This window comes from Oncorhynchus clarkii, unplaced genomic scaffold (assembly GCF_045791955.1).
Source record: "Oncorhynchus clarkii lewisi isolate Uvic-CL-2024 unplaced genomic scaffold, UVic_Ocla_1.0 unplaced_contig_3357_pilon_pilon___fragment_2___debris, whole genome shotgun sequence".
NCBI classification, from domain to species: Eukaryota; Metazoa; Chordata; class Actinopteri; order Salmoniformes; family Salmonidae; genus Oncorhynchus; species Oncorhynchus clarkii.
Genome location: NW_027261133.1, coordinates 11,065 through 35,000, shown reverse-complemented (window position 1 = coordinate 35,000; position 23,936 = coordinate 11,065). Strand labels below are relative to the sequence as shown.

The window sequence follows — 23,936 nt, the reverse complement described above, 5'->3', positions numbered from 1 at the left end:
CCTATTCAGGAACAGAGTCCTATAGAGGATTAAATATAGTCCCCATCCTATTCAGGAACAGAGTCCTATAGAGTATTAAATATAGTCCCCACCCTATTCAGGAACAGAGTCCTGTAGAGGATTAAATATAGTCCCCATCCTATTCAGGAACAGAGTCCTGTAGAGGATTAAATAAAGTCCCCACCCTATTCAGGAACAGAGTCCTGTAGAGGACTAAATATAGTCCCCACCCTATTCAGGAACAGAGTCCTGTAGAGTATTAAATATAGTCCCCATCCTATTCAGGAACAGAGTCCTATAGAGGATTAAATATAGTCCCCATCCTATTCAGGAACAGAGTCCTGTAGAGGATTAAATATAGTCCCCATCCTATTCAGGAACAGAGTCCTGTAGAGTATTAAATATAGTCCCCATCCTATTTAGGAACAGAGTCCTGTAGAGTATTAAATATAGTCCCCATCCTATTCAGGAACAGAGTCCTATAGAGGATTAAATATAGTCCCCATCCTATTCAGGAACAGAGTCCTGTAGAGGATTAAATATAGTCCCCATCCTATTCAGGAACAGAGTCCTATAGAGTATTAAATATAGTCCCCATCCTATTCAGGAACAGAGTCCTATAGAGGATTAAATATAGTCCCCACCCTATTCAGGAACAGAGTCCTGTAGAGTATTAAATATAGTCCCCATCTTATTCAGGAACAGAGTCCTGTAGAGTATTAAATATAGTCCCCATCCTATTCAGGAACAGAGTCCTATAGAGGATTAAATATAGTCCCCACCCTATTCAGGAACAGAGTCCTGTAGAGTATTAAATATAGTCCCCATCCTATTCAGGAACAGAGTCCTGTAGAGTATTAAATATAATCCCCATCCTATTCAGGAACAGAGTCCTATAGAGGATGAAATATAGTCCCCATCCTATTCAGGAACAGAGTCCTGTAGAGGATTAAATATAGTCCCCATCCTATTCAGGAACAGAGTCCTATAGAGTATTAAATATAGTCCCCATCCTATTCAGGAACAGAGTGCTATAGAGGATTAAATATAGTCCCCACCCTATTCAGGAACAGAGTCCTGTAGAGTGTTAAATATAGTCCCCATCCTATTCAGGAACAGAGTCCTATAGAGGATTAAATATAGTCCCCATCCTATTCAGGAACAGAGTGCTATAGAGGATTAAATATAGTCCCCACCCTATTCAGGAACAGAGTCCTGTAGAGTATTAAATATAGTCCCCATCCTATTCAGGAACAGAGTCCTATAGAGGATTAAATATAGTCCCCATCCTATTCAGGAACAGAGTCCTATAGAGGATTAAATATAGTCCCCACCCTATTCAGGAACAGAGTCCTGTAGAGGATTAAATATAGTCCCCATCCTATTCAGGAACAGAGTCCTATAGAGGATTAAATATAGTCCCCACCCTATTCAGGAACAGAGTCCTGTAGAGTATTAAATATAGTCCCCATCTTATTCAGGAACAGAGTCCTGTAGAGTATTAAATATAGTCCCCATCCTATTCAGGAACAGAGTCCTATAGAGGATTAAATATAGTCCCCACCCTATTCAGGAACAGAGTCCTGTAGAGTATTAAATATAGTCCCCATCCTATTCAGGAACAGAGTCCTGTAGAGTATTAAATATAATCCCCATCCTATTCAGGAACAGAGTCCTATAGAGGATGAAATATAGTCCCCATCCTATTCAGGAACAGAGTCCTGTAGAGGATTAAATATAGTCCCCATCCTATTCAGGAACAGAGTCCTATAGAGTATTAAATATAGTCCCCATCCTATTCAGGAACAGAGTCCTATAGAGGATTAAATATAGTCCCCACCCTATTCAGGAACAGAGTCCTGTAGAGTGTTAAATATAGTCCCCATCCTATTCAGGAACAGAGTCCTATAGAGGATTAAATATAGTCCCCATCCTATTCAGGAACAGAGTGCTATAGAGGATTAAATATAGTCCCCACCCTATTCAGGAACAGAGTCCTGTAGAGTATTAAATATAGTCCCCATCCTATTCAGGAACAGAGTCCTATAGAGGATTAAATATAGTCCCATCCTATTCAGGAACAGAGTCCTATAGAGGATTAAATATAGTCCCCACCCTATTCAGGAACAGAGTCCTGTAGAGGATTAAATATAGTCCCCATCCTATTCAGGAACAGAGTCCTATAGAGGACTAAATATAGTCCCCATCCTATTCAGGAACAGAGTCCTGTAGAGTATTAAATATAGTCCCCATCCTATTCAGGAACAGAGTCCTGTAGAGTATTAAATATAATCCCCATCCTATTCAGGAACAGAGTCCTATAGAGGATGAAATATAGTCCCCATCCTATTCAGGAACAGAGTCCTGTAGAGGATTAAATATAGTCCCCATCCTATTCAGGAACAGAGTCCTATAGAGTATTAAATATAGTCCCCATCCTATTCAGGAACAGAGTGCTATAGAGGATTAAATATAGTCCCCACCCTATTCAGGAACAGAGTCCTGTAGAGTATTAAATATAGTCCCCATCCTATTCAGGAACAGAGTCCTATAAAGGATTAAATATAGTCCCCATCCTATTCAGGAACAGAGTCCTATAGAGGATTAAATATAGTCCCCACCCTATTCAGGAACAGAGTCCTGTAGAGGATTAAATATAGTCCCCATCCTATTCAGGAACAGAGTCCTATAGAGGATTAAATATAGTCCCCATCCTATTCAGGAACAGAGTCCTGTAGAGGATTAAATATAGTCCCCACCCTATTCAGGAACAGAGTCCTGTAGAGTATTAAATATAGTCCCCATCCTATTCAGGAACAGAGTCCTGTAGAGTATTAAATATAGTCCCCATCCTATTCAGGAACAGAGTCCTATAGAGGATGAAATATAGTCCCCATCCTATTCAGGAACAGAGTCCTGTAGAGGATTAAATATAGTCCCCATCCTATTCAGGAACAGAGTCCTATAGAGTATTAAATATAGTCCCCATCCTATTCAGGAACAGAGTGCTATAGAGGATTAAATATAGTCCCCACCCTATTCAGGAACAGAGTCCTGTAGAGTATTAAATATAGTCCCCATCCTATTCAGGAACAGAGTCCTATAGAGGATTAAATATAGTCCCCATCCTATTCAGGAACAGAGTCCTATAGAGGATTAAATATAGTCCCCATCCTATTCAGGAACAGAGTCCTATAGAGGATTAAATATAGTCCCCATCCTATTCAGGAACAGAGTCCTGTAGAGGATTAAATATAGTCCCCACCCTATTCAGGAACAGAGTCCTGTAGAGTATTAAATATAGTCCCCATCCTATTCAGGAACAGAGTCCTGTAGAGTATTAAATATAGTCCCCATCCTATTCAGGAACAGAGTCCTGTAGAGGATTAAATATAGTCCCCACCCTATGCTGTCATAGTCAGCGTGGAGTTGGGAGGAAGTGGAGAATATTCCTATTCCTTCATCTTATTGGGTAGGAGGGATGTTTCCTTGTAAAACTACATCGCTCTACTCCACATTATCTATTCATTGGTTCCAGTACTGTTTATATTTACATAACCTGGCCTCTAGATGGATGGATAGGACGTCTGCACAAACCCACTCAAACACACACAACCAAACACATACACACACACTCAAACACACACAACCAAACACACACACACACATACACACACACTCAAAAACATACATACACACACAACCAGAACACATACACACGCATGCACACACACTCAAACAAACACTCAAACAAACACACACACACTCACACACACACACACACACACACACACACACACACACACACACACACACACACACACTTTAGACCAGGGCCCTATTCCCTATAGAGTGCACTACTTTAGACCAGGGCCCTAATCCCTATATTGTGAACTACTTTAGACCAGATTCCTATTCCCTATATAGTGGTACTACTTTAGACCAGGGCCATATTCCCTATCTAGTGCACTACTTTTGACCAGAGTCCTAGTTCCTATATAGTGCACTACTTTAGACCATAGACCTATTCCCTATATAGTGCACTACTTTAGACCAGAGACCTATTCCCTATATTGTGCACTACTTTAGACCAGAGCCCTATTCCCTATATAGTGCACTACTTTAGACCATAGACCTATTCCCTATATAGTGCACTACTTTAGACCAGAGACCTATTCCCTATATTGTGCACTACTGTAGACCAGAGTTCAATTCCTCTCTCTCTTCTGCTCTCTCTCCTCCTTCTCCATCCCCTCTCTCTCTCCCTCTCTCTCCTCCTTCTCCATCCCCTCTCTCTCTCCCTCTCTCTCCTCCTTCTCCATCCCCTCTCTCTCTCCCTCTCTCTCCTCCTCCATCCCCTCTCTCTCTCCTCCTCTCTCCTCCTTCTCCATCCCCTCTCTCTCTTCCTCTCCCTCCTCCTTCTCTATCCCCTCTCTCTCTCCCTCTCTCTCCTCCTTCTCCATCCCCTCTCTCTCTCTCTCCTGCTCTCTCCTCCTTCTCCATCCCCTCTCTCTCTCCTGCTCTCTCTCCTCCTTCTCTATCCCCTCTCTCTCTCCTGCTCTCTCCTCCTTCTCCATCCCCTCTCTCTCTCCCTCTCTCTCCTCCTTCTCCATCTCCTCTCTCTCTCCTGCTCTCTCCTCCTTCTCCATCCCCTCTCTCTCTCCCTCTCTCTCCTCCTTCTCCATCTCCTCTCTCTCTCCTGCTCTCTCCTCCTTCTCCATCCCCTCTCTCTCTCCCTCTCTATCTCCTCTCTCTATCACTACCTCTCCTCCTTCTCCATCTCCTCTCTATCCGTCTCTCTCTTCCTTTTATTTCCATTAAGACAGGAGGAGGATCATACCATCATCTAGTCATTGCAACAGTTTTAGAAGGATAATTAAAATGATATGCTGTCTAATTCACTCTGTCATTAAATCAATCTTTATTATTTTCTATTTTCTCCCAGATGGATTTGAAACATAAACACGTGTGCCGTACACTGTCTGTTTGTCATTATCATCAAATGCTAATAAAGCTGAGTGGAAACTAAAACAAGACATGACGTGTTGTCTTTCTCCATCTGATTGGTCAATCTTCTATATGATGACAGTATAGTCCATCTGTCTGTTTGACGTTGATGGGTTGAAGTGGTTCGGGCTAAATGACTGTTATCTTCCTGTTATCAACCACTTTCTGGTGGGATCCTCCTGTGCGTCCGTGTGTGTGTTCCTATGTGTGTCACTGTTATCTACCTTTGGGTTCTAACCAACAGTTCCTCCTGTGTTTTTAGAAGGGGAATGGGTCCCTGGGGATCGGATGAGACACGAGGAGAATAAGATGCCTCATCTACGCTATATAACCAACACTAGTGATGCAATCTACAGGATATTCCAAGGTTAACAGTTCAAAGGTTAACAGGTCAAAGGTTAACAGTTCAAGGTTAACAGGTCAACGGTTAACAGGTCAATGGTTAACAGGTCAACGGTTAACAGGTCAACGGTTAACAGGTCAAGATTAATAGTTCAAAGGTTAACAGGTCAAAGGTTAACAGTTCAAAGGTTAAAAGAGAGAAGAAAAAGGAGGACGTGATCGAGAGAGAGAGAGAGAGAGAGAGAGAGAGAGAGAGAGAGAGACAGAGAGACAGAGAGACAGAGAGACAGACAGACAGACAGACAGACAGGCGTGGTGAGGGTTTCTTCAAGAACTCAGTGTTCAGTGGTAGTATTTTATTTTATCTTTTGTACTAATTAAACCGTTGCCCAAATATAGAGGGGTGAGGGGGATGAGAGGGACAGGGGAATTAGAGGGTGAATCTGCAATGAGGAGAGAGAGAGAGAGACAGAGAGAGAGAGAGAGGGAGAGAATTCGACCATTGGAAAGACTAAAAAACAGAGCAAACTAGAATGCTATTTGGTCCTAAACAGAGAGTACACAGTGGCAGAATAGAATCTTTGACTATGTACAGACTCAGTGAGCACAGCCTTGCTATTCAGAAAGGCCTTCGAAGGCAGACCTCTCAAGAGAAGACAGGCTATGTGCTCACTGCCAACAAAATGAGGTGGAAACTGAGCTGCACTTCCTAACCTCCTGCCAAATGTATGACCAGATTACACAGACCCACAAAGTATTCGAAAACATATCCTATTTTGATAAACTCCCAGATACCACAGTGTGACATCAGAGCAGCAATATGTGTGACGTGTTACCACAAGAAAAGGGCAGCCAATGAAGAACAAACACCATTGTAAATACAACCCATATTTATGCTTATTTATTTTCCCTTTTGTAGTTGAACTATTTGCACATCATTACAAACAAATCAAATCAAATGTATTTATACAGCCCTTCTTATATCAGCTGATGTCACAAAGTGCTGTACAGAAACCCAGCCTAAATCCATTTGTTTTGTCTTGTTTTCCCACACACCTGGTTTGCATTCCCTCATTACTCGTCTTGCATATAACCCCCATGTCTGTGTGGAGAATTGTTATATGTGTCACGACTTCCACCGACTCCCTGTTTGGGCGGTCTTCGTAGCTACGAAATTACTTGTGTCATTCTCAAAGTAGATGTCCTAACCGACTTGCCCAAAAACTATAGTTTGTTGACAAGAAGTTTGTGGAGTGGTTGAAAAACAGACTCCAACCTAAGTGTACATTTCCGACTATAACAGTATAGACATAATATGACATTTGAAATGTCTTTATGCTTTTGGAACTTTTGTGTATCATTTTTTTTTCTGTAAATGTTTTATTGTTTATTTCACTTTTGTTTATTATCTACTTCACTTGTTTATTTTGTTTATTATCTACTTCACAATGTTAACATCTGTTTTCCATGCCAATAAAGCCCCTTGAATTGAATTGAATTGAGAGATGGACAGAGAGAAAAAAAGACAGAGAAGAGAGGGAGAGAGAGATGGTACATCTCCAGTGCAAAGAGAGAGAGAGAGAGAGAGATGGTACATCTCCAATGCAAAGAGAGGGAGAGAGAGAGATGGTACATATCCAATGCAAAGAGAGAGAGAGAGAGATGGTACATATCCAATGCAAAGAGAGAGAGAGAGAGATGGTACATATCCAATGCAAAGAGAGAGAGAGAGAGATGGTACATCTCCAATGCAAAGAGAGGGAGAGAGAGATGGTACATCTCCAATGCAAAGCGGGAAGAAATCCTCCAGCCCCTTATCTGCATAACTCTTCATCTCACTACGCATTGGAGGAGGGTTGACAGAAATCTCTTTATTTTTTCATAATCCTCTCCTCATCTTTCCTCTTCCTGTCTCTCTCTCTTATTTCCAGCTCTCTCTAGATGTTCTCTCCTCCCCATCTCCTTCTCTCTCTCTCTCTCTCTCTCTCTCTCTCTCTCTTTCTCTCTCTCTCTCTCTCTCTCTCACTCTCTCTCCCTATCTATCACTCTCTCTCTCTCTCTCTCCCTCTCTCTCTCTCTCTCCCTCTCTCTCTCTTTCTCTCTCCCTTTCTCTCTCCCCTCTCTTCCCTCTCCATATCTCCTTCCTAATCCATATTCCATGATAGAGCTCAGGAGGTATGACATTGTGTGAGACTATTCCACCCCTGGATATTTAGTCTCAGATTAAAATTGTCCGCTTCACTGCCTCATAATTCTCTTCCTATTGTTCATCAAGGCGTGACCAAACACTATCAGCCCGTTTTACAACCCGTTTTACACTATCAACCTGTTCTGTTCAGCCTGGTCTACGCTATCAGCCTGTTCTACACTATCAGCCTGTTTTACGATATCAGCCTGTTCTACGATATCAGCCTGTTCTACGATATCAGCCTGTTCTACACTATCAGCCTGTTCTACACTATCAGCCTGTTCTACACTATCAACCTGTTCTGTTCAGCCTGTTCTACTTTATCAGCCTGTTCTACACTATCAGCCTGTTCTACACTATCAGCCTGTTCTACGATATCAGCCTGTTCCACACTATCAGCCTGTTCTACACTATCAGCCTGTTCTACACTATCAGCCTGTTCTACGATATCAGCCTGTTCTACGATATCAGCCTGTTCTACGATATCAGCCTGTTCTACGATATCAGCCTGTTCTACGATATCAGCCTGTTCCACACTATCAGCCTGTTCCACACTATCAGCCTGTTCAACACTATCAGCCTGTTCTACGATATCAGCCTGTTCCACACTATCAGCCTGTTCTACATTATCAGCCTGTTCTACATTATCAGCCTGTTCCACAATATCAGCCTGTTCTACATTATCAGCCTGTTCTACATTATCAGCCTGTTCTACATTATCAGCCTGTTCTACGATATCAGCCTGTTCCACACTATCAGCCTGTTCTACATTATCAGCCTGTTCTACATTATCAGCCTGTTCTACGATATCAGCCTGTTCCACAATATCAGCCTGTTCTACATTATCAGCCTGTTCTACATTATCAGCCTGTTCTACGATATCAGCCTGTTCCACAATATCAGCCTGTTCTACATTATCAGCCTGTTCTACATTATCAGCCTGTTCTACACTATCCGCCTGTTCTACATTATCAGCCTGTTCTACATTATCAGCCTGTTCTACATTATCAGCCTGTTCCACACTATCAGCCTGTTCCACACTATCAGCCTGTTCTACACTATCAGCCTGTTCTACATTATCAGCCTGTTCTACACTATCAGCCTGTTCTACACTATCAGCCTGTTCTACGATATCAGCCTGTTCTACATTATCAGCCTGTTCTACGATATCAGCCTGTTCCACAATATCAGCCTGTTCTACATTATCAGCCTGTTCTACATTATCAGCCTGTTCTACACTATCAGCCTGTTCTACATTATCAGCCTGTTCTACATTATCAGCCTGTTCTACATTATCAGCCTGTTCCACACTATCAGCCTGTTCCACACTATCAGCCTGTTCTACATTATCAGCCTGTTCTACATTATCAGCCTGTTCTACACTATCAGCCTGTTCTACACTATCAGCCTGTTCTACGATATCAGCCTGTTCTACATTATCAGCCTGTTCTACATTATCAGCCTGTTCTACGATATCAGCCTGTTCCACACTATCAGCCTGTTCTACATTATCAGCCTGTTCTACATTATCAGCCTGTTCTACACTATCAGCCTGTTCTACATTATCAGCCTGTTCTACATTATCAGCCTGTTCTACACTATCAGCCTGTTCTACACTATCAGCCTGTTCTACATTATCAGCCTAATCTACATTATCAGCCTGTTCTACATTATCAGCCTGTTCTACATTATCAGCCTGTTCTAATCTACCAACAAAGCAGAAGAGCAAAGTCTGAATAAATGTCCTCATACTAGCAACATATTGTGCAAATAGACCAAAACGAACAAAACTAGATTAAAAGGACAGACAAGAGAGACAGAGAGAGAGAGAGACAGAGAGACAAGACAGAGAGAGAGAGAGAGAGAGAGAGAGAGAGAGAGACAAGACAGAGAGAGAGCGAGAGAGAGAGAAAGAGAGAGAAAGAGAGAGAGAGAGAGAGAGAGAGAGAGAGAGAGAGAGAGAGAGAGAGAGAGAGAGAGAGAGAGAGAGAGAGAGAGAGAGAAAGCATTCAGTCAGCCAACTGACACCCCTATCAGACCACAGCAAAATCACAATCTACTTGAACAGAGCAATACTCAATCATGAGGCATCGAAGCCGAACAAACCGAACAAGACAAACAAACATCACTGGGGCCAAGCTGCCATCCAGGACCTCTACACCAGGCGGTGTCAGAGGAAGGCCCTACAAATTGTCAAAGACCCCAGCCACCCCAGTCATAGACTGTTCTCTCTACTACCGCACGGCAAGCGGTACCGGAGAGCCAAGTCTAGGACAAAAAGGCTTCTCAACAGTTTTTACCCCCCAAGCCATATGACTCCTGAACAGGTAACCAAATGGTTACCCGGACTATTTGCGTTGTGTGTCCCCCCAACCCCTCTTTTATGCTGCTACTACTCTCTGTTTATCATACAGTGCCTTGCGAAAGTATTCGGCCCCCTTGAACTTTGCGACCTTTTGCCACATTTCAGGCTTCAAACATAAAGATATAAAGCTGTATTTTTTTTGAAGAATCAACAACAAGTGGGACACAATCATGAAGTGGAACGACATTTATTGGATATTTCAAACTTTTTTAACAAATCAAAAACTGAAAAATTGGGCGTGCAAAATTAGGTCTACTACACCTGTTGTATTCAGCATTTCACTGTAAGGTCTACTACACCTGTTGTATTCAGCATTTCACTGTGAGGTCTACTACACCTGTTGTATTCAGCATTTCACTCTAAGGTCTACTACACCTGTTGTATTCAGCATTTCACTGTAAGGTCTACTACACCTGTTGTATTCAGCATTTCACTGTGAGGTCTACTACACCTGTTGTATTCAGCATTTCACTGTAAGGTCTACTACACCTGTTGTATTCAGCATTTCACTGTAAGGTCTACTACACCTGTTGTATTCAGCATTTCACTGTGAGGTCTACTACACCTGTTGTATTCAGCATTTCACTGTAAGTTCTAACCTACACCTGTTGTATTCAGCATTTCACTGTAAGGTCTACTACACCTGTTGTATTCAGCATTTCACTGTAAGGTCTACTACACCTGTTGTATTCAGCATTTCACTGTGAGGTCTACTACACCTGTTGTATTCAGCATTTCACTGTAAGGTCTACTACACCTGTTGTATTCAGCATTTCACTGTAAGGTCTACTACACCTGTTGTATTCAGCATTTCACTGTGAGGTCTACTACACCTGTTGTATTCAGCATTTCACTGTAAGGTCTACTACACCTGTTGTATTCAGCATTTCACTGTGAGGTCTACTACACCTGTTGTATTCAGCATTTCACTGTGAGGTCTACTACACCTGTTGTATTCAGCATTTCACAGTAAGGTCTACTACACCTGTTGTATTCAGCATTTCACTGTGAGGTCTACTACACCTGTTGTATTCAGCATTTCACTGTCAGGTCTACCTACACCTGTTGTATTCAGCATTTCACTGTGAGGTCTACTACACCTGTTGTATTCAGCATTTCACTGTAAGGTCTACTACACCTGTTGTATTCAGCATTTCACTGTAAGGTCTACCTACACCTGTTGTATTCAGCATTTCACTGTGAGGTCTACTACACCTGTTGTATTCAGCATTTCACTGTGAGGTCTACTACACCTTTTGTACTCAGCATTTCACTGTGAGGTCTACTACACCTGTTGTATTCAGCATTTCACTGTGAGGTCTACTACACCTGTTGTATTCAGCATTTCACTGTGAGGTCTACTACACCTGTTGTATTCAGCATTTCACAGTAAGGTCTACTACACCTGTTGTATTCAGCATTTCACTGTGAGGTCTACTACACCTGTTGTATTCAGCATTTCACTGTCAGGTCTACCTACACCTGTTGTATTCAGCATTTCACTGTGAGGTCTACTACACCTGTTGTATTCAGCATTTCACTGTAAGGTCTACTACACCTGTTGTATTCAGCATTTCACTGTAAGGTCTACCTACACCTGTTGTATTCAGCATTTCACTGTGAGGTCTACCTACACCTGTTGTATTCAGCATTTCACTGTGAGGTCTACTACACCTGTTGTATTCAGCATTTCACTGTGAGGTCTACTACACCTTTTGTACTCAGCATTTCACTGTGAGGTCTACTAAAGCTGTTGTATTCAGCATTTCACTGTAAGGTCTACTACACCTGTTGTATTCAGCATTTCACTGTGAGGTCTACTACACCTGTTGTATTCAGCATTTCACTGTGAGGTCTACTACACCTGTTGTATTCAGCATTTTACTGTAAGGTCTACTACACCTGTTGTATTCAGCATTTCACTGTAAGGTCTACTACACCTGTTGTATTCAGCATTTCACTGTAAGGTCTACTACACCTGTTGTATTCAGCATTTCACTGTGAGGTCTACTACACCTGTTGTATTCAGCATTTCACTGTGAGGTCTACTACACCTGTTGTATTCAGCATTTCACTGTAAGGTCTACTACACCTGTTGTATTCAGCATTTCACTGTAAGGTCTACTACACCTGTTGTATTCGGCTCACGTAACAAATAAACTTTGATTTGATTTGATTTACATGCTGTTAAGACCCATTGTGGAGACAAATTTGACCCGATTAATTACCGTGGAATCTGCTTCAAAAGAAATCTTGTAAAAATCCTCCGCAGTATAACTATCCAACATTTCCCAAGTGAACAAAATGTCAAATTGAGTTCTTACCAAAATACCGTACAACAGCCACGTACAGGAAGCATTCAGACCCACCTTGTCCACTTTCATTACATTATAATTCTTTCTCAAAATGATTGATTTTTTTTTTCCCCTCATCAATCTACACACAATACCACATAATGACAAAGCAAAAACAGTTTTTTTTTTGTGTGTGTGTGCAAACTAATTTAAAATATAAACCAGAAATATTATATTACATAAGTAATCAGACCATTTGCTCGGTACTTTGTTGAAGCACCTTTGGCAGCGATTACAGCAGAGTCTTCTTGGGCATGACGCTACAAGCTTGGCACACCTGTATTTGGGGAGTTTCTCCCATTCTTCTCTGCAGATCCTCTCAAACTCTGTCAGGTTGGATGGGGAGTGTCACTGCACAGCTATTTTCAGGTCTCTCCAGAGATGTTCGATCTGGTTCAAGTCCGGGCCACTCAAGGACATTCAGAGTCGTACTGAAGCCACTCCTGCATTGTCTTGGCTGTGTGCTTAGGGTCATTGTCCTGTTGGAAGGTGAACCTTTGCCCCAGTCTGAGGTCCTGAGCGCTCTGGAGCAGGTTTTCATCAAGCATCTCTCTGTACTTTGCTCTGTTCATCTTTTCCTTAATCCTGACTAGTCTCCCAGTCCCTGCTGCTGGAAAACATCCCCCACAGCATGATGCTGCCACCACCATGCTTCACCATAGGGATGGTGCCAGATTTCCTCTAGGCGTGATGCTTGGAATTCAAGCCAAAGAGTTCAATCTTGGTTTTTATCAGACCAGATAATCTTGTTTCTAATGGTCTGAGAGTCTTTAGGTGCCTTTTGGCAAACTCCAGATGGCCTGTCATGTGCCGTTTACTGAGGAGTGGCTTCTGTCTGGCCACTCTACCATTAAGAACCTGCTTGGTGGAGTGCTGCAGAGATTGTTATCCTTCTGGAAGTTTCTCCCATCTACAAAGAGGAACTCTGGAGCTCTGTCAGAGTGACCATCGGATTCTTGGTCACCTCCCTGATCAAGGCCCTCTTACCCTGATTGCTCAGTTTGGCCGGGCATGTGTGCTAAGGTGTGGAGAATCAGAGCACGTGGTCAGTCCTGTTTGGGTTAGAATCAGAGCAGGTGGTCAGTCCTGTTAGAATCAGAGCAGGTGGTCAGTCCTGTTAGAATCAGAGCAGGTGGTCAGTCCTGTTAGAATCAGAGCAGGTGGTCAGTCCTGTTAGAATCAGAGCAGGTGGTCAGTCCTGTTAGATTCAGAGCAGGTGGTCAGTCCTGTTAGAATCAGAGCAGGTGGTCAGTCCTGTTCAAGTGTTCAGCAGTCTGATGGCTTGTAGTGAGAAACTCTCTGTGAGCCTGTTGGTATCACATGCTCCGATTCAGTCTGCCCAATGGTAAGGGAGAGAACAGCTCATGAATGGGGTGTGGGGGGGTCTTTGATGATGCCGCGTGCCTTCTTAAGGTGATATACTGTGCTATACTGGGCTGTCTTCACCACCCGCTGGAGGGCCACCGTCCCAGTGATGTACTGGGCCGTCTTCACCACCCGCTGGAGGGCCTTGCACTCATGGACGGAACAATTTCCGTGCCAGGCCATGATGAAACCGGTCAAGACGCTCTCGATGGAGCAGCGGTAGTATTTGGAGAGGACCAGGGGAGACGTGTGGAATTTCTCCATTCACCTTAGGAAGTAGAGACGCTGTTGCGCCCTCTTGACAAGAGTGTTTAACATAGGGGAGAGTGGGGTAAGGTGAGCCAGTGTTTAACATAGGGGAGAGTGGGGTAAGGTGAGCCAGGGTTTAACATAGGGGAGAGTGGGGTAAGGTGAGCCAGTGTTTAACATAGGGGAGAGTGGGGTAAGGTGAGCCAGGGTTTAACATAGGGGAGAGTGGGGTAAGGTGAGCCAGTGTTTAACATATGGGAGAGTGGGGTAAGGTGAGCCAGTGTTTAACATAGGGGTGAATAGGGTACGGTGAGCCAGTGTTTAACATAGGGGTGAGTTGTTCCATGTAGGTAATCTGTTTTCCAGTGTGTTTTTCATTGTGCCAATAGCAGTAAGGCCAACGTGACATTTTTTTATACTTCAAATACTTAAAATTCAAAATCACATAAATTATCTGTGGTATTACCTTCTTAACCTCTCTGCGCACGGAACCCGCTAGCGGGCTGAAATTCCACAACATACGGGGATCGCTACATAAATAGTCATATTAAACAGTCATGAAAATGAATGTCTCACATGTATCAAAAGCCTAGAATCTTGCTTATCCAACTGCGTTGTCAGATTTAAAAAAGGATTTACTGAGAAAGAATACGATGCGATTATCTGAGCATAGAACCCCGTAACAAAAATACATTTTTTAACCAGCACAGGCGTAACATATTCACAAACTGCATTAAAATAAATTGTTTACCTTTGACGATCTTCATCTGTTTGCATTTCCAATGCTCATTGTTACACAATGAATTATCTTTTGTTTGATAAAATCAGTTTTTATAGCCTAACACGAAACATTTTGTGAACCGCTTGAGTCGTGAATTCCGTCTCATTCCATTTTCGACGACACATTCCAGGTAAATAACCCACACAGAACGTGACTTTTCCCAGTCATGTTTGGTTTCACTGCAATCAACTGGTTTGTGTGTAACACAATCAAACCTGATGGGCCATTTCACGGGACGTATTGACTGAAAGAAACCGATTCGAAGATAAGTCATGACATCACCGTGCACCAATGATTTGCTCGCTGTTTCATTGATTGACTGTCTTTTAACCCACTGATCGTCTTGAAATCTAGCTGGGTAGATAGCCAATGAGCTGAGGTAAACGGCAATAGGTCATGTTTATGTGTTGCAAGACCAACCCATGTAGTAAGCTCCAGCGTAAGTGAGTCATTCGCTATTGAAGTTTCATACCGGAAGGAGAAGCACATATTACGCACTGCATTGTTTGGTAAACGTGCAGATTCAGCTGTTTATATATCAATCATTATGGCGACTAAGTCAGGGAAAGCTATATCTAAGTCTAGATATACAGATGTACACACAATTTTAGAATAAATTGATTGGGAAAGTGAGACAGAGATTGTTGTAGGACGATTCATTTAGCGATTGTGGAGGAATATTTTTTGAACGGGAGAGGACGTTGTCACGACTTCTACCGGGGGTAACTCCTCTCCCTGTTCGGGCGGCGCTCGGCGCTCGGCGTCGCCGGTCTACTAGCCACTACCGATCCCTTTTTCTTTTTCTGGTTGTTTTGTCTGTGTTTCTTTTCACACCTGGTTTTCAATTGCTTTGATTTCTGTGGGTATATAGGGCAGCTGTTACCTGCCGTAATTCGTGCAGGATTAGACTTGTGTGTCTTGCGTTCGATGGTATTTGATGTTTGTTGTTTTTTCGCATTTACGCACGTGTATGTAAAGTGTCGGAACTGTGTTATTTCCTCCTTGTGTTTGCACGATTATTCGAGAGCGTAGTTTTGGGATTTTTGTTCTGTGCCATTTGCATTGCTGGACTATTATTAAACACGCTCCTCAGACATCCCTGCTCTCCTGCGCCTGACTCCTACACCTCTCACCAAGACGCATGTTATCACAGACGTCGATTTGGACTGGTAAGTTCTTATCATGCTAATGCCTTTGTTTGAAATTAATAATATAAAATATTATTTGTGATTTTTTTTTAAATTTTAGAAGCAATATATAAACATGTAATGTCATGAAATGTGAGATGCGTGTGTCTGCCACCCCACCCCAACCCACACAAAATAGCCTATTTGAGGCTGTTGAGGAGAGGGCAGGCCCACAACAATGGCCTAAGTGAAATGGAGACAGTAGATACAGCTGGTCTGTTGTAATATAATAAAAACAGTAGATCTATCTGGTCTTTCATACTATAATAGAGACAGTAGATCTAGCTGGTCTGTCATAATATAATAGAGACAGTAGATCTAGCTGGTCTGTCATAATATAATAGAGACAGTTGTTCTAGCTGGTCTGTCATAATATAATAGAGACCGTAGATCTAGCTGGTCTGTCATAATATAATAGAGACAGTAGATCTAGCTGGTCTGTCATAATATAACAGAGACAGTAGATCTAGCTGGTCTGTCATAATATAATAGAGACAGTAGATCTAGCTGGTCTATAATAATATATTCAACCTCTTGTTCCCTGTACTCTCGATATATATCTGTTTATTATACCTGTTGATACAGGGCTCATATGTGAAACTATTCTAACTGAACATTTTCTTTCACAGTGACACTGACTCCGAATGGGAGTCTTATCTGGTGTCCTGTGTGAATTTAAGTATGCTCTCTCTAATTCTCTTTCTCTCTCTCGGAGGACCTGAGCCCTAGGACCATGCGTCAGGACTACCTGGCATGATGACTCCTTGCTGTCCCCAGTCCACCCGGCCTTGCTGCTGTTCCAGTTTCAACTGTTCTGCCTGCGGCTATGGAACCCTAAACGGTTCATTTTTACTCTTGAGGTGCTGTCCTGTTGCACCCTCTACAACCACTGTGATCTCCACCCGGCACAGCCAGAAGAGGACTGGCCACCTCACATAGCCTGGTTCCTCTCTAGGTTTCTTCCTAGGTTCTGGCCTTTCTAGGGAGTTTTTCCTAGCCACCGTGCTTCTACACCTGCATTGCTTGCTGTTTGGGGTTTTAGGCTGGGGCTATATAAATAGATTTGATTTGATAGAGGACTGAGGGTCTTCCAAATATTGAAAGTGTGTAAATAGTTACCCATGTTATTTTGTAAATGTATATATATATATATAGTGTCTATTTCCCTGCTTTTGAGAGGAGATGGCTACTGTACTGGTGGACTTCCAGTAGCTCAGTTTGAAGATCACGGTGCTTGCAATGCCAGGGTTGTGGGTTCGATTCCCATGTGGGACCAGTATGACAAATGTATGCACTCACTACTGATTAATTAGCTCTGGATAAGAACATCTGCTAAATGACAAAAATGTAAATTGCACTGAGCTAACGATATGCTGTTGCCTTCTGTATACAGAAAAATGAGTTGGTCTGATGATTCTTCATAAGTAGGGAAAAAGTGTTGATTGCCTCAATCGCAAAGTATCCCTGTAATGTGTGTTTCTGTGCCGACTGCAGCAGAGAACACCATATCTGTGCTGATCTCTCCTACTCTAACTGCACACAACACGGAATGATCCCACCAGACCCATCAATTCACAGCCCCCAGCCTCAAACCCCACAGCTCTCCACCTTGGAGACTACAGATCCCAACACGGCATGATCCCAGCAGGCTCCCCTGCACCACACACAGTCCCTCAGAGTCCACAGCCCCCCCAGGCCTCAGAGCCCATAGCCCTCCACCAGTCCCTCAAAGCCCATTGCTCTCCCCCAGGCCTCAGAGCCCATTGCCCTCCAACAGGCCCCCCAACAGTCCCCCAGGCCTCAGAGCCCATTGCCCTCCACCAGGCCCCCAAACAGTCCCCCAGGCCTCAGAGCCCATTGCCCTCCCCCAACAGTCCCCCAGGCCTCAGAGACCACAGAGCCCATTGCCCTCCACCAGGCCCCCCAACAGCCCCCCAGGCCTCAGAGACCATTGCCCTCCACCAGGCCCCCCAACAGCCCCCCAGGCCTCAGAGACCATAGCCCCCAGGCCTCAGAGACCACAGCCCCAGGCCTCAGAGCCCATTGCCCTCCACCAGGCCCCCAACAGCCCCCCAGGCCTCAGAGACCATTGCCCTCCACCAGGCCCCCCAACAGCCCCCCAGGCCTCAGAGCCCATTGCCCCCCCATCAGTCCCCCAGGCCTCAGAGACCACAGCCCCCAGGCCTCAGAGCCCATTGCTCTCCACCAGGCCCACAACAGCCCCCCAGGCCTCAGAGACCATTGCCCTCCACCAGGCCCCCCAACAGCCCCCCAGACCTCAGAGCCCATTGCCCTCCACCAGGCCCCCAACAGCCCCCCAGGCCTCAGAGACAATTGCCCTCCACCAGGCCCCCCAACAGCCCCCCAGGCCTCAGAGACCACAGCCCCCAGGCCTCAGAGACCACAGCCCCCAGGCCTCAGAGACCACAGCCCCCCAGGCCTCAGAGACCACAGCCCCCAGGCCTCAGAGACCACAGCCCCCAGGCCTCAGAGACCACAGCCCCCAGGCCTCAGAGACCACAGCCCCCCAGGCCTCAGAGACCACAGCCCCCAGGACTCAGAGACCCTACAGCACACAGTACTAAATGGAACATGGAGACGGATGGACTCCCAAGAGCTAGTGTCCAATAATATCACATGGGATGAAGCCCCACCCCCAACACTCCATATCCCACTGTGTTCTGTCCCCCTCCCCACTCTATCTCCTAAACCCAGGTTTTGTTATCTCAGGTCATACATTACTGTCAGAGACTCTTCCCCTGGTCATGCAGAAAGAAATGGAGAGAGCACAGAGAGAGAGAACAAAGGCATTCACTTGGCCAAACTCCTAAATCGCCAAAATGGTAGAATTGAACAATTTCCACCTTTGAGAATGTGGGAAGGGTCCGTGGAAACGTAGTGGACAGTCAGGACGAGTGTGTTTCATCTCATGAAAGACAGGAAACAAACATAACGATATCAGTCTAAATATTGTGAAACGTATGTGATTAATTAAACATGAAAATATTTGAGAAAAGATGTAATGTGATATTAACCTTCTAAACGAGAGTATGGATTTTCATATAAAGATTAACTAGTCAGTGGCCACATCCCCCGTGAGCCCAGACATCACATTAGGCATCATGGACTGTCGTTTTCATCTGAAACGTATAAAACCCACTCTTGATGAAATTCACACCAGACCACACGAACCCCGGTGTAAGCTAAGGTTGCAAATGGTTGAATTTCTAAGACCAAAACATGCCGGGTGACACTGGTGTGTGAAGTGGTTTAAACTACAACTCTACCAAAGGACAATAGTCTACACGGCTGGAAGTGGTTAAACTCTGAGACTATCGATTCACTACAGAATAAGTGAGAAATTCTAGACAACACAAATTACTAGTCTGCAGCTAGAAATTTAAGTAAACGAAACGGATGAGAAAACAGACAACCACCGAAACATCTAATCTATGAGAACATTTCCTAATGGTTTCTGTGAAGTATCCATTCTAACAACCACAAAATACTTTGATCGTAGGAGGAAACACAACCAGAGAGAGAGGCTCTGATGAAATCTCCAGCAGACGGACCGAATTCCAACAGAGAAGACAACAACGACATAGGGGCGTAAATATGAATTTCAATGTCTTTATCGAATGAGCAGTCGTTCATGTACCGTTTTTAACAATTTCTATGAGTGTTGTAAATCCTCTATGAGTTTCCCGCTCTTTATCGGTCCACACCTCCTTTCTTTTGTCTACCAAGCTGTCGTATCGGCTTTGCCCGCTAGAGACGTTTTCGTTGTATCATTGTTAGCAACTCAATGTATAATGTCTACTGTTTGTTTCACTGTATGTCTGTGATAGTTCCTGTGGACCCTGGTCCTATACAGTCCCTATTGGCCCCTGGTCCTATACAGTTCCTATTGGCCCTGGTCTTATACAGTCCCTATTGGCCCTGGTCCTATACAGTCTCTATTGGTCCTGGTCTTATACAGTCCCTATTGGCCCTGGTCCTATACAGTCCCTATTGTCCCTGGTCCTATACAGTCCCTATTGGCCCTGGTCCTATACAGTCCCTATATGCCCTGGTCCTATACAGTCCCTATGGGCCATGGTCCTATACAGTCCCTATATGCCCTGGTCCTATACAGTCCCTATTGGCCCTGGTCCTATACAGTTCCTATGGACCATGGTCCTATACAGTCCCTATGGGCTATGGTCCTATACAGTCACAATAGGCCCTGGTCCTATACAGTCCCTATATGCCCTGGTCCTATACAGTCACAATAGGCCCTGGTCCTATGCAGTCCCTATATGCCCTGGTCGTATACAGTCCCTATTGGCCCTGGTCCTATACAGTCCTTATTGGCCCTGGTCCTATACAATCCCTATGGGCCCTGGTCCTATATAGTCCCTATGTTCCCTGGTCCTATACAGTCCCTATTGGCCCTGGTCCTATACAGTCCCTATTGGCCCTGGTCCTATACAGTCCCTATTGGCCCTGGTCCTATACAGTCCCTATGGGCCCTGGTCCTATACAGTCCCTATTGGCCCTGGTCCTATACAGTCCCTGTGGACCCTGGTCTTATACAGTCCCTATTGGCCCTGGTCCTATACAGTCCCTATTGGCCCTGGTCCTATACAGTTCCTATTGGCCATGGTCCTATACAGTCCCTATTGGCCCGGGTCCTATACAGTCCCTATGGGCAATGGTCCCTTACAGTCCCTATTGGCCCTGGTGCTATACAGTCCCTATTGGCCCTGGTCCTATACAGTCCCTATGGGCCATGGTCCTATACAGTCCCTATTGGCCCTGGTCCTATACAGTCCCTATGGGCCATGGTCCTATACAGTCCCTATTAGCCCTGGTCCTATACAGTCCCTATGGGCCATGGTCCTATACAGTCCCTATGGGCCCAGGTCATATACAGTCCCTATAAGCCCTGGTCCTATACAGTCCCTATGGGCGCTAGTCCTATACAGTCCCTATGGGCCCTGGTCCTATACAGTCCCTATTGGCCCTGGTCCTATACATTCCCTATGGGCCATGGTCCTATACAGTCCCTATGGGCCCAGGTCATATACAGTCCCTATAAGCCCTGGTCCTATACAGTCCCTATGGGCGCTAGTCCTATACAGTCCCTATGGGCCCTGGTCCTATACAGTCCCTATTGGCCCTGGTCCTATACAGTCCCTATTGGCCCTGGTCCTATACAGTCCCTATTGGCCCTGGTCCTATACAGTCCCTATTGGCCCTGGTCCTATACAGTCCCTATGGGCCCTGGTCCTATACAGTCCCTATTGGCCCTGGTCCTATACAGTCCCTGTGGACCCTGGTCTTATACAGTCCCTATTGGCCCTGGTCCTATACAGTCCCTATTGGCCCTGGTCCTATACAGTTCCTATTGGCCATGGTCCTATACAGTCCCTATTGGCCCTGGTCCTATACAGTCCCTATGGGCAATGGTCCCTTACAGTCCCTATTGGCCCGGGTGCTATACAGTCACAATAGGCCCTGGTCCTATGCAGTCCCTATGGGCCATGGTCCTATACAGTCCCTATTGGCCCTGGTCCTATACAGTCCCTATGGGCCATGGTCCTATACAGTCCCTATTAGCCCTGGTCCTATACAGTCCCTATGGGCCATGGTCCTATACAGTCCCTATGGGCCCAGGTCATATACAGTCCCTATTAGCCCTGGTCCTATACAGTCCCTATGGGCGCTAGTCCTATACAGTCCCTATGGGCCCTGGTCCTATGCAGTCCCTATGGGCGCTAGTCCTATACAGTTCCTATTGGCCCTGGTCCTATACAGTCCCTGTTGGCCCTGGTCCTATACAGTCCCTATTGGCCCTGGTCCTATACAGTCCCTATGGGCCATGGTCCTATACAGTCCCTATTAGCCCTGGTCCTATACAGTCCCTATGGGCCATGGTCCTATACAGTCCCTATGGGCCCAGGTCATATACAGTCCCTATAAGCCCTGGTCCTACACAGTCCCTATGGGCGCTAGTCCTATACAGTCCCTATGGGCCCTGGTCCTATACAGTCCCTATTGGCCCTGGTCCTATACAGTCCCTATTGGCCCTGGTCCTATACAGTCCCTATTGGCCCTGGTCCTATACAGTCCCTATGGGCCCTGGTCCTATACAGTCCTATTGGCCCTGGTCCTATACAGTCCCTGTGGACCCTGGTCTTATACAGTCCCTATTGGCCCTGGTCCTATACAGTCCCTATTGGCCCTGGTCCTATACAGTTCCTATTGGCCATGTTCCTATACAGTCCCTATTGGCCCTGGTCCTATACAGTCCCTATGGGCAATGGTCCCTTACAGTCCCTATTGGCCCGGGTGCTATACAGTCCCTATTGGCCCTGGTCCTATACAGTCCCTATGGGCCATGGTCCTATACAGTCCCTATTGGCCCTGGTCCTATACAGTCCCTATGGGCCATGGTCCTATACAGTCCCTATTAGCCCTGGTCCTATACAGTCCCTATGGGCCATGGTCCTATACAGTCCCTATGGGCCCAGGTCATATACAGTCCCTATTAGCCCTGGTCCTATACAGTCCCTATGGGCACTAGTCCTATACAGTACCTATGGGCCCTGGTCCTATACAGTCCCTATGGGCGCTAGTCCTATACAGTTCCTATTGGCCCTGGTCCTATACAGTCCCTGTTGGCCCTGATCCTATACAGTCCCTATGGGCCCTGGTCCTATACAGTCCCTATTGGCCCTGGTCCTATACAGTCCCTATGGGCCAAGGTCCTATACAGTCCCTATGGGCCCTGGTCCTATACAGTCCCTATATGCCCTGGTCCTATACAGTCCTTATGGGCCTTGGTCCTATACAGTCCCTATGGGCCCTGGTCCTATACAGTCCCTATGGGCCCTGGTCCTATACAGTCCCTATGGGCCATGGTCCTATACAGTCCCTATGGGCGCTAGACCTATGAAGTCCCTAAATGCCATGGTCCTATACAGTCCCTATATGCCCTGGTCCTATACAGTCCTTATGGGCCTTGGTCCTATACAGTCCCTATGGGCCCTGGTCCTATACAGTCCCTATGGGCACTGGTCCTATACAGTCCCTATGGGCCATGGTCCTATACAGTCCCTCTATGCCCTGGTCCTATACAGTCCCTATGGGCCATGGTCCTATACAGTCACTATTGGCCCTGGTCCTATACAGTCCCTAAAGACCATGGTGCTATACAGTCCCTATGGGCCATGGTCCTATACAGTCCCTATATGCCCTGTTGCTATTCAGTCCCTATGGGCGCTAGTCCTATACAGTCCCTATGGGCCCTGGTCCTATACAGTCCCTATGGGCGCTAGTCCTATACAGTCCCTATGGGCGCTAGTCATATACAGTTCCTATTGGCCCTGGTCCTATACAGTCCCTGTTGGCCCTGATCCTATACAGTCCCTATGGGCCCTGGTCCTATACAGTCCCTACTGGACCTGGTCCTATACAGTCCCTATGGGCCATGGTACTATACAGTCCCTATGGGCCCTGGTCCTATACAGTCCCTATATGCCCTGGTCCTATACAGTCCTTATGGGCCTTGGTCCTGTACAGTCCCTATGGAACCTGGTCCTATACAGTCCCTATGGAACCTGATCCTATACAGTCCCTATGGGCCCTGGTCCTACATAGTCCCTATGGGCCATGGTCCTATACAGTCCCTCTATGCCCTGGTCCTATACAGTCCCTATGGGCCATGGTCCTATACAGTCACTATTGGCCCTGGTCCTATACAGTCGCTATGGGCCATGGTCCTATACAGTCACAATAGGCCCTGGTCCTATACAATCCCTATATGCCCTGGTCCTATACATTCCCTATATGCCCTTGTCCTATACATTCCCTATATGCCCTGGTCCTTTACAGTCCCTAAGGTGCCTGCTCCTATAAAGTCCCTATGGGCCCTGGTCCTATACAGTCCCTATGGGCCCTGGTCCTATACAGTCCCTATGGACCCAGGTTCTATACAGTCCCTATGGGCCCTGGTCCTATACAGTCCCTATGGGCCCTGGTCCTATACAGTCCCTATGGGCCCTGGTTCTATACAATCCCTATTGGCCTTGGTCCTATACAGTCCCTATGGGCC

General features: G+C 45.4%; 1 protein-coding gene across 1 annotated transcript; it reads left to right on the top strand.

Moving 5' to 3' along the window:
* The first annotated feature begins 7,507 nt into the window (after nucleotides 1-7,507).
* Nucleotides 7,508-9,242, top strand: LOC139405151 (NADH-quinone oxidoreductase subunit N-like). The gene is made up of 2 exons (XM_071147570.1): nucleotides 7,508-7,524; nucleotides 7,847-9,242. The coding sequence occupies exons 1-2, from the start codon at nucleotides 7,508-7,510 to the stop codon at nucleotides 9,240-9,242; spliced, it is 1,413 nt and encodes a 470-aa protein (XP_071003671.1).
* The last annotated feature ends 14,694 nt before the right edge of the window (nucleotides 9,243-23,936 follow it).